A 12,275-nucleotide genomic window follows, 5' to 3' on the forward strand; every position below is an offset into this window, starting at 1 on the left:
GATGATGGCAGAGTACATCCCAAACAGGAAGAAGTATTCTAAAGGAAAGATGACACAACCATGGCTAACAAGAGAAGTCAAAGCCAACATAAAAACCAAAGAGAGCATAAAATAGAGCAAAAATGAGTGGGAAGTTAGGGGATTGGGAAGCTTTTAAATACTATCAGAAGGCAACTAAAAAAGTCATTAGAAGGTAAAGATGGAAAACAAAAGCTAGCCAATAATATTAAAAAGGATACCAAGTTTCTTAAAGATATATAAATTGTAAAACAGAGGTGAGTGTGGATATTGGACCACTGGAAAATGCCGTTGGGTAGGTAGTAGCGGGGGACAAAGAAATAGCAGGTGAATGGAATAACTATTTTGTACCAGTATTACTGTGGAAGACACCAACAGTATGGTGGAAGCTTTGGGTGTCAGGGGTCATGAAGAGTGAAAAGTTACCATTACTAAAGAGAAAGTTGTTGGGAAACTGAAAGGTCTTAAAGTAGATAAGTCACCTGATCAGATAGTGTAAACTCCAGAGAGAAGTGGCCAAAGAGATCGTGCAGGCATTAGTAATGACCTTTCGAGAATCACTAGATTCTGGAATGGTTCTGGAAGCCTGGAAAATTGCAATGTCACTCCATTATTCAAGAAGGGAGAGAGGCCACTATTCAACAAAGGAGAGAAACAGAAGAAAGGGAACTATAGGCCAGTTAGTCTGACCTTGGTTCAGAAGATGTCGGAACCAACTATTAAGGATATGAGGTCTCGGTATTTGAAGGCACATGATAAAACAGATCATAGTCAGCATTGCTTCCTCAAGGGAAAATCTTGCCTGATAAACCTGTTGGAATTCTTTGAAGAAATAACACATAGAATAGACAAAGGAGAATCAATTGATGTTGCATACTAGGGTTTTCAAAGGCCTTTGACAAGGTGCCATATATGAGCTTAGCATGCTATGATCACATGGTATTACAGTAAAGAATTTAGCATGGATAAACCGGTGGCTGACAAGCAGGAAGCAAAGAGTGGGAATAAAGGAAGCCTTTTCTGGTTGGGTGCCAGTGACTAGTGGTGTTTCAGAGGGGTCTGTGTTGTGATGAATTGCTTTTACATTTTCTGCCAATGATTTGGATGATGGAATTGCTGGCTTTGTTGCAAAGTTTGCATACGATACAAAGATAGGTGGAGGGGCAGGTAGTTTTGCGGAAGTAGAGGGGCTACAGAAGGACTTAGATTAGGAGAATGTGCAAAGAAGTAGCAGATGGAATATAGTGTTAGGAAGTGTATGGTCATGAACTTTGGTAAAAGAAATCAAAGGGTTGACTATTTTCTAAAGGGACAGAAAATATAAAAATCTGAGGTGCACAGTCACTTAAGAATCAAGCCCTGCTGAATGGTTTCAACCCAAAATGTCAACTGTACTTTTTACCATAGATGCTGCCTGGCCTATTGAGTTCCTCCAGCATTTTGTTTGTGTTACTCGGATTTCCAGCATCTGCAGATTTTCTCTTGTTTGGGAGTCCTTCCTCAGGATTCCCTAAAGGTTAATTTGCAAGTTGAGTCTGTGGTGAGGAAGGCAAATCCAATGTTAGCATTCATTTCAAGAGGACTAGAATATGAATGCAGGTAGTACTGTGTCTTTATAAGGCACTGGTGAGGCCTCACTTGGAGTATTGTGTGTAATTTTGGACACCTTATCTTAGAAAAGATGTCTGAAAAAGGGTTCAAAGGGGGTTCAAAGGAGGTTCACAATAATGATTCCAGGATTGAATAGTTTGTCATATGAAGAGTGTTTGTTGGCTCTGGGCCTATGTTCACCATAATTTAGAAGAATGAGGGGTGATCTTATTGAAACCTATCAAATGGTGAAAGACCTTTCTTTAAAAAAAAAGAGTGGATGTGGAGAGGATGTTTCTTATGATGGCAGAGTCTAAGACCAGAGGACACAGCCTCAGAATAGAGGAGTGTAATTTTAGAATGGAGATGAGGAGGAATTTCTATACCCAGAGAATGATGAATCTGTAGAATTCTTTACCACAGGCAGCTGTGGAGGCCAAGTCTTTACATATCTTTAAGGCAGAGGTTGATACATTCTTGATTGGTCAGGGCATGAAGGCAGGAGATTGGGGCTGAGAGGAAAACTGGATCAGCCATGATGAAGTGACACAGCAGACTCGATGGGCCAAATGGCCTAATTCTGCTCCTTTCTCTTATCGTCTGAAATATTTTTTTGAAATGAAATTCTTGGAAACACTCAGTTTGCTTTAAAATGCAATTTAATTGCATAGTTGGAAAAATGTAGTCTTATTTGGAAAAAATATAAAAGTAATATTTTGAAGAAGTGAAACAACATCATCGGATATATGCTACATTTACTAACGAAAGAAACAGTTCGTAACATATTGTACTGTAACTAATATGCTAATTTGCATTTGGAAAATTTAATATTCTCTTCAGTTAAATCATTTTGTACAATGCTAGCAAGACTCATCTTGGTAAGCATTATTATATGAAGGACTGTGTCTCTATTTTAATAACAAGTTGTGTTGATCGTTCTAATTTCAATGAAAAGTAAAAGAATGACAAGTCAACATAAACGTGCAGTTAACCTACAGCTAATCTGGTGTAATTGAACAAAGTTCTCCTTTCATTTAATAAGTAGAGATCACATGGAAACAAAAGGTCTAAGAATGCCAAAATCCTACATCCTAACAATTGCTTACCCATACACTATTATGATGCAGAAATTCTATAAAATTATGAACAATTTTATCATTATATGTGCTAAATAATAATTTTCTTGGGGTGCTATGATACTTTTTTCAAGTTATTATGAAAAAGACATTTAAATTAATAGCAAGATCAAATTTTCTAAATTAATATTCCTAACAGCCACAACCACTTAAAACTATTAGAGAATGGCAATGCTAAATTATGCAAGCACTCAGGATTTGTCTGAGGACTGCGTATTTTCCAGGAGATTCATTGAAATTATAAATCTGATTAAATAATAAAATAAGTGGGTTAACTCCCAAAAGGTTCTCATTTCCCTCCAATTAAATTTATTGCAACCACGAAATATGGTTGAGTCACAAGAGCTTGGGAGGCAACTCTATGGATCAGCACATACAAATCCTTTTTGAAGCAAATCATGTTTTTACACTATGCAATGGTTCCAGTAAAAACTCTCCTAAACCAATAAAGACTTGAACATTCCATTTGCACATCATTATCAGAAAAGGTCATGCTAGCAGATCAAAGGCTCTATGCTTAAGTTTGTTTCAATAAATTAATAAAATAGTAATTGGCTAGAACTTGAATTCTAGCCAACTGGGCAGTGTTTATTTTACTTAGCAAAAGATTTTGTACTGTTGATTTTTTTTTTCAGATTTTGAATAGACTTGATGGGAAAATGAAAAATGTGATTTACTTGTTTCCAAATTTTTTCTTGAAGAACAATATCACTCTATAGTGAAGCAAGAAGATATAGCAAGTAGAATTTATCGAACCCCCAACTTCACCAAAGATTGAAAATTAAATTTGCTGTAGCGCTCGTCTGCCCCCAGGCTATGTGACTTTTAAGAGACGATGGTTGGCATGGTGCATGAATGCAGTACAGTCTGTTATTGCTTACTTTGAAACAACGTAGTGTACAGACAAGTACAGTGAATTCCAGTTAACTGGGGAACAACAGGACCAGTACATCTTGGCCCATTAAGTGGCTGCCCCATTAGCCAAAATTTCATGGAAACAGTTAAAAAGGTATAAAAAACAAAAAATGTATAACTGAACAAGTTATGCATTTAAATGAAATACAGAACAAACTAAAACAGTACCAAAACTACTACAGTACTATAAAACTGTGTATTAGCTCCTAATAGTTATTGATGGAGAATTTCATTCAATGCACACTGATGTGCTCTTTTGATTGACTGTAAATGAACAAAACCTAGTGTAGATAGTGGACTGCCTTCAAACAATGCTTTTGACGATTGCATTTTCCAAATCTTCATTTTAATTGTCACATTCAAGATGATTGTCGATGCCCTCAAATTCTTCATAGTTCCTACCTTATTGAAGTAGCAAAATAATTGATTTTTACTCCAAGTCAGAATGCTTGAAACCACAATGAGCAAAGCAGTTCTAAATTATCTTACTGTTTATTACTCTCTAACTATTAGTGACAAAGATCACTGCTTTCTGAATAGAATCACACAAGTGATGCTATTTAAAATCTGTTTGCTTGATGCACGGTGCTGTGTCTAACAGCTGTGCAAGTGCAGGTGACTGACGCTAGTTAGAAAATGTTCGGCAAATCTCCTGTCCCAATCAAGCAACATAATGTCCCAAATAAATGAAGGGAATCCTGGCTTTTTTAAAACTTTGATTTTGTTCTTTAAGACCTGTCCCAAATTAGCAGCTGCTCCGATTAAACAATGGCCCAATTAACTGGAAGCTACAGTATTTTCAATATTAATAGCTTCAAATTCTACAATATTATTAAGTTTAAAATTAATTTTGAACCTTAGCTTCTGTCACACAAGGCCAAGACTCATAAGCACCCTTGAAGTGGTCATTTGATACTCTCAAGTACAGTTTCTTCTGGAATACTAATCTAGTCATTATGTTTCTCGCCTCTCGTTCCATCCATTTCAGATGGAAAAATTATGTACTGTAGAAAGACACAATTTATGGATATTTTATTTGCATGATATTTTATCAAAGTAATTTACTTTTAAATCTCATCTTTCCAATGCTAACTTCTACAACCAAACTAAATTATAGCCAACATTATGAATTCTTTCAAAAAAACCCCAAAGAAATGCTTGCATTCTTAAATCTATGAATGCCAAATACATTTATTTTGAAAACTTGCAAAACCAATCGCTTACACTGTGCTGACTTTCTATTTCTTCATGTTTTTGTTGTAAGGCTTGTGAAGCTCGAATAGAATCTCCAATACCCCACTGTGTCCTGAGTTGCTCTGATCCAGGTCCTTCCAGCCAGTTCACAACCTGAAGTGAGAAAATAGTTTTGGTGATCTGAATAGCAAACCCTTGTCACAACAAAGTTATCAAGTACCTATAGAAAAATGAAAATTCAAAAATATGCAGTACAATATAACTGAGGGGGCACAGCAGCAATATGAAATTGCACAATTTCAGTATTAAGTTAAAAAACTCTTGGTATTGATTCTTAAATGACATGGATGCCGCCTGCACACTGCTGATGCAAATTGCGCCAGTCATCATTTCAATGATTGCATTAGTGTTTTCCAACCAACACCCATCAAGATATGCCGAGCAGACCAACTGTGACATCAACATTTCGTGCTTTCTGATGCCAGCAGAAACTGGATTTTGGTGCAATCAATTTGCGATTTATTTTAATTTAACTTAGTGTTTGATGAGGAGTACAATAGGTCATGCACCATAAGATGCAAATACATCCCTGCAAAAGTTTGTGCAGTGAACTGATAAATCCTACGTGTAATTTCTGTTTGAGATAGATAAGGGTGTGGTGATTGAAGGGCTATTGCTACTGTTAGCAGGACATGAAATTTTTTTTATGCAAGATCGCTAATCTTCTGCAGCACTGGATTTGGGTCCATGGGAATTAATACATGGAACAATAGACTATTAGACATCTGGTATCCCTGGGAAAGGGGCGGGGTGGGGGGGCTGCTGAATATGCTGTTTGCATGAAAAATACCCCCAACTATTACAGTACATTACGCTCTACCATTCTATGCTTAAACCTTTAGTAAATGGCAGAACTACTTGAAATCTCCCGAGCTTTTTAAATATCAATATTTAACACTGCAGAAGGCATGCCAGTGGTCATATCTCATTATGAATTTGAGGAGATTTGGTATGTCACCGGAGTCTGGCAAACTTTCATTCTGACGGACCACGTCACTGTCTGGTACGAGAGTGCCAATACATAAGATCAGAAAAGCTACAGTAGATTATATACTCAACCAGCACCATCATGGGCACCACTGAATGAATTCCTCCGTTAATAACTATTAGGAACTAATACAGTTTTATAGTACTGTAGTAGTTTCAGCAGAGTTCTAATTTGTTCTGTATTTCAATTAAATACATAATTTTTTTACTCAATTATATGGTAGCTTGTCTTTTTATACCTTTTTATCTCTTTCCAAGAAATGTCATTGGCTAATTGGGGCAGTCGCTTTAATTGGGCCAAAATGTACTGATCCCGATGTGTCCTAATTAACTGGATTCACTGTACTTGGTTGATTTTTCTTTGCAGTATATTTTACATTTGAACAATGGCACAGGAAATACAATCTTAAAGTTTGTTGATCCGATAAAAGTAATGAAAGGTCAGCTTCAGCGGATCATAAATAGAGTTTGACTCTAATCAGAAATCTCTTTTAGCTGTAGAATTCAACTCAATGAACAAACAGTAAACACAACTCAGATCAAACCACCATAGTTTGCTGAAAGATCAGTAATTTTTGTTCACCTGCATAACTTTTTGCTGTATCTCCTCAAGTTGAGTACGTTTACTACGTTGTCTACAGACCTCTTGATATCGTGTATACTGCTCTCGTAGAGAATCCAGTAGTTTTACAACTTTGGGCTGAGCTAACAACTCATCATCCATTGGGGACCACGACATGCCTCCTTCTAATCCATTAAAGCGCCGCTGTTGCAACTCTGATAGCAGTTCATGACCTTCAGAATAAGGTTAGAAAATGTCTAAATATTAAATACATATTCAGTCTCACAATATATACCCCAAGTCAAAACATCACTTAGGTGAAAAATAAAAGCGTGATTTGCAAAAAGACGATGGAAATATTTGCTTGGGCACAGAACATTTTCTTGAAAGGCTAATGACTGGGCCTTTTGACATAATTTAGGCACTTAATCTAAACAATTATCTGAAAATTTCCTGTTTGCATGTAATTTATGCCTTCATAAGGATAAATTTCAGAACAAAAAATAGAACATATCCTATTGTACAAGACTTCAGGAAACTTGGAACAAATATGCAAAAACTTTAGAGCAGGCGAGGAGGGGAGTATATAGTGAGTCATAGCCAAAAAAAATTGTGTAACGAACCAGATTTGATTAGGGAGTTTAAAGGAATGCTTTGGAGACAGTGATCAGAATACCATACAATTCACCTAGCAAGAAGCAGCTAATATTGGATGTATTGGTATTACAGTTGAGTAAAAGCAAATACAGAAGTATGAGAGAGTTGAATGGAAGGGGAAACTAACTGGGATGATGGTAGAGGAGTAATTCCAGAGTTTCTGGAAGTAATTTGGAAGAATCAAGATTGGTTCAGACCAAAGAAGAGGATGAGGGAACAGTGGCTGATGAGTAAAGTCATAGAAAGCATAAAGGCAAAAGGGAGAGCAAAAATTAGTGGGAAACTTGAGGTTCTAGTGGGTAACTTTTAAAAACCAACAGAAGGCAACTAAAACTGCAACAAGGAGAGAAAAGATAAAACATGAAGGTAGACCAGCTAATATTATAGAAGAGGATATCAAAATTCTTCTTTCAGTTAAATGACGAGTAAAAGAGAGGCAAGAGTGGACATTGGACATTGAAAATGACGCTGGATAGGAAGTACAGGGGAGGAAGGAAATGGTGAACAAATTGAATAAGTATTTTGCATCAGTATTCACTGTGGAAGACACCAGTGGTATGACAGAAATTCAAGAAGGTCAGGAGGCAAAAGTGAGTGTAATTGCTATTACTAAGGAGAAAATTTTGGGAAGCTGAAAGGTATGATGATGTACAAGTCACCTGGATCAGATGACCACAGGATTCTGAAAGAGATATTTTAAGAGGTTATGCAGGCATTAATGGGGATCTTTCAAAATACACTAGTTTCTGGATAGTTCCAATGGATTGGGATCTGCAAACACAATTCCACTCTTTATGAAGGGAGAGAGGCAAAACGTAAGAAATTATAGACAATTTAATCTCACTACAGTGGTTGACAAGATTTTAGAGTCTGTTATTAGGGATGAGGTTTCAGACTACTTGGAGGCACATGATAAAATAGGTTGAAGTCAGCTTGCAAACAAAAATGCTGGAGAAACTCAGCAAGTCAGGCAGCATCTATGGAGGGGAACAAACAGTTGATGTTTTGGGTGATTGGGAAGGAAGGGGATAGAAGCCAGTATAAGAAGGGGGGTGGTGGGGAAGGAGTACAAGCCGGTAGGTGATAGGTGAAACCAGCTGGGAGATGATAGATGGAGGTGGTGAGGAATGAAGCAGGAGGAATCTGATAGGAGAGGATAGTGGACAATAGAAGAAAAGGAAAGAGAAGGGGCACCTGAGGGAGGTAATGGAAGGGTGAGGAGAAGAGAAGGAGCAAGAAGAGAACCAGAATAGAGAATGTAGAGAGAAGAAGCAGAGGAGAGAAATTACCAGAAATTAGAGAAATTTTAGATCATGCCAACAGGTTGGAGGCTACTCAAATGGAATATGAGATGCTGTTCCTCCAACCTGAGCATGGTCTCATTGTGGCAGCAGAGGAGGCTATGGACCAACATGTCAGAATGGGAATCGGAAGTTGAATCGAAATGAATGGCCACTGTGAAATTCTGCCTTCTATGGGGGATTGAGCAATGGTGCTCAGCGTACCAGTCTCACGGATGTAGAGGTGGCTGCACTGAGACTGCCCAATCCAATAGATGACCCCAACAGATTCAGAGATACGACTTTGCCTTACCTGGAAGGATTGTTTGGGGTCATGAATAGTGGTGAGGGAAGAGGTGTAGGGGCATGCAGAACACTTATTCCACTTGGAGGATAAATGTCAGGAAGGAGATCAGTGGGGTGGAACAAATGGGCAAGGGAGTCATGCAGTGAGCAAAACTTATGGAAGGCGGAGAGTGGTGGGTGGGGTGGGGGGAGGGAAAGATGTGCCAGGTGGTAGGATCCTATTGTAGATGGGAGAAGTTACGGAGAATAATGTGCTGGATATGAAAGCTCATGGGGTGGGAAGCAAGAATAAGTGGAACCCTATCTATGCTATGGCGACAGGAGGATGGGGCAAGGGCAGATGTGTGGGAAGGAGATGCAGGTGTGGGCACCATCAATGGTGGTGGAAGGGAAACCCCACTCTTTAAAAAAGGCAGACATCTCCGATATTCTGGAATGAAAACCTCATCCTGAGAAGATGCAGCAGAGACGGGGAAGCTGAGAAAACTGAACAGCATTCTTACAAGTGACAGGGTGGGAAGAGGTATAGTCAAGAGAACTGAGAGTCAGTAATTTATAAAAGATAACAGTAGATAGTTTGCCTCCAGAGCTGGAGAGAGAGAGATTGAGAAAGAGGAGAGATGTGTCAGATATGAACCTAGTAAATTCGAGGGCAGGATAGAGGTTGGAGGCAAACTTGATGAAATTGATGAGCTCAGCATGGGTGAATAAAGCAGCACCAATGCAGTCATCAAAGCAGCGTAGTAAGAGTGGGGACCCATGGTTGCACCTTAGGCTTAGTGAATATGGGAGGAGCCAAAAGGGAAATTGTTGAATGTGTGAACCAATTCCACCAGGTGCAGCAGGGTGGTGGTGGAGGGGAACCAGTTACATAGGTTGTCCCAAAGGAATCTGAAAGTTTTAAATCCTTTCTGATAGGGGACAGAAGTGTACAGAGACTGGACATCCATACCAAAAACGAGGTGATCAGAGCCAGGGAACTTGAAGTGATCGAGAGCGTGCTAACGGTCATGGATGTTGGTGGGAAAGGACTGAACGAAGGGAGTCAAAATACACAGACCTAAGTTCATGGGGCAGCAGCAGGCAGATACAATGGGCCTACTAGGACAGACAGGGTTGGATCTTGGGCAGGAGGGAGAAGTGAGCAATGAGAAGTATGGGAACTATGAGATTGGTGCCAGTAGATGGGAGATCTCCTGAGTTGATGAGTTTGATGATGGTGTGGGAGACAACGGCCTGGTGCTCTTTAGTGGGGTCCTGTTCAAGAGTAAAGTAAGAGATGGTGTGGAGGTTGCTGCTTGGCCTCAGCAAGGTAGAGATCAGTCCATTACACTACAAGAGCACCCTCCCCCATCTGTGGGTTTGATAGTGAGGTTGAGATTAGTGCAGAGACAGTGCACAGTACTGTGGTGAGAGGGCATGATGTTTGAATGGGAGACAGGACTGCTGAAGATGAGACAATTTCTATCACATCAGGAGTTAGAAATTACAAAAAAATCCAGAGTGAGGTGTCTAAGAAGGGGAGGGTTGAAGATTGGAAAATGGGTCATCGGAGGGGTGGGGGGGGGGGGGGAATCCTTGCTAAAGGTATAGGCTCAGAGCCAGAGGTGACAGAAGAGAGCTCAGTGTCATGGTGGATGAGGAAAACACTGAGGTGCGAACACAAGGCAAAGGCAAGGCCATTGCTGAGGATAGAACGTGCTGACTCAGAAAGGGGAAGGTCAGAGGGGATGGTGATTACAGGGCAGGGATTAGAGCTGGGGTCAGGGGAAGGATGACTGGCATAAGACAAAAAGTGGGAATGATTTACTCTTGTGTTCTGGATCACTGTCTTGTTATATTATCCAACTTCTATTATGTTTCATGTGACTGACCACTACCTTGACATTCTCTTATAAAAAGTCTTCATAAGATTTTGAACTAATTGTTTCCTCAATGATTTCAAGCAGTCCAGGCCCTGAGGCAGCAAAGCAGCCCCAGCAATTGGTGTGTTGTATTCTTATTCCTCCAACCATAGTGGAGTACATTTCTGCCAAAAAGTTCAACTTTTGTCTCAATTGTCCACAGAACATCGTCTGAGAAGCATTGTGTAAAATTCAGGTGGTCTTTTGCAAAGTTGAGAAATGTAGCAATTATTTTCATTTGAAGAGCAGTGGTCTCCTCCATGGTGTCCTTCCATGAACACCATTCTTGTTCAGTGTTTTTCTTATAGTGAACACATGAACAGAAACTTTAGCAAGTTCTAGAGACTTCTGCAGGTCTTTTGCTGTGTTACCCCTGGGTTATATTACACCTCCTTCAGCGTTGCATGTTGTGATCTTTACAGGACACCCACTCCTAGGGAAAACAGCAACAGAACTGAATTTCCTCCATTTGTAGACAATTTCTCTTACTGTGGACTAATAAATACTCAGGTCTTTAGAAATGCTTTTGAAATCTTTTCCAGCTTCATGCATCTCTATTTTCTTCTTCTTCTAAGATCTTCTGAAATTTATTTTAATCGAGACATGGAGCACATAAACAGATCTTTCTTGAGAAGAGCAGGCTTTATCAGTAACCTGACTTTGTGTGTCTTTTTTTTATATAGGACAGGGAATCTCTACAACTCACACCTCCAATCTCAACTCATTGATTCGAACTGACTCCAAATAGCTTTTGTAGAAGACATTATCCCCGAGTTTCACATACGTTTTTGAACCTAGACTGTGATTGTTTAAGTGGTGTACTCAGCATTGATGAGAAGTAGTACAGTAGCATGTTATTAGTTTAGGCAGATTGTGTTTGTCTAGTATTGCGACTGAGATGAAGAACAGACCACACTTTTATGAGTAATTAATGCAGAAAACCAGTAATTGCAAAGGGTTCACAAATGTTTTTCTTGCAAATGTGTGTTAATAACTTGTTTGATGAAAGTGATGGCTTTGCGGCCAAGTTGGCAAATGGTACAGAGATAGGCAAAGGGAAACAGGGAATACGCCGAAGGAATAGGACAGTTTAGGGCAAAGAAGTGGCAGATAAAATACAGTGTGGGGAAATGTATGGTCATGCGCTTTGAGGAATAAAGATGTAACTGATTTTATAAATGGGAGGGGCGGAATTCAGAAGTCAAAGATGCAAAGGGATTTGGGAAACCTATTGCAGGATTCCCTGACGATTAACTTGCAGGTTTATTCATTAGCATGCAATGTTACCATTCATCTTAAGAGGACTAAAATATAAAAGTAAGGACGTAATGCTGAGGCTTTATAAGGTATTGGTCAGACCACACTTGTAGCACTGAGCATTTTTGGGGCTCCATATCTAAGAAAAAATGTGCTGACATTGGAGAGTGCCCAGAGAATGTTTATGAGAAAGATTCTGAGAATGAAAGGTTAACATATGAGGCACATGGGTCTGGGTCTTTATTTTAGGAGAATGTGGGGGGATTTCATTGAAGCTTACTGAATATTGAAAGGCCTAGATAGAGTTGATGTGGAGATGAGTTTCCAATAGTGGGAGAGTCTAGACCAGAAGGTACAGGTACAGAAGAGGAGAACAAAAATGAGGAGGAATTTCTTTGGCCAAAGGGTG

At 39.3% G+C, this 12,275-nt stretch overlaps 1 protein-coding gene across 3 annotated transcripts in view; it reads right to left on the bottom strand.

Moving 5' to 3' along the window:
- sestd1 (SEC14 and spectrin domains 1) overlaps positions 1–12,275 on the bottom strand; it is a 119,555-nt gene that overhangs the window by 19,965 nt on the left and 87,315 nt on the right. For all 3 annotated transcript variants that reach the window (XM_059966775.1, XM_059966776.1, XM_059966777.1), the window contains exons 10-11: positions 6,484–6,695; positions 4,884–5,006 (exon numbers count right to left, since the gene is read on the bottom strand). In XM_059966775.1, the coding sequence (XP_059822758.1) occupies positions 4,884–5,006; positions 6,484–6,695 (335 nt within the window). The remainder of the gene's footprint in view (positions 1–4,883; positions 5,007–6,483; positions 6,696–12,275) is intronic.

The sequence above is a fragment of the Hypanus sabinus genome, chromosome 4, assembly GCF_030144855.1.
Source record: "Hypanus sabinus isolate sHypSab1 chromosome 4, sHypSab1.hap1, whole genome shotgun sequence".
In the NCBI taxonomy this organism is placed as follows: Eukaryota; Metazoa; Chordata; class Chondrichthyes; order Myliobatiformes; family Dasyatidae; genus Hypanus; species Hypanus sabinus.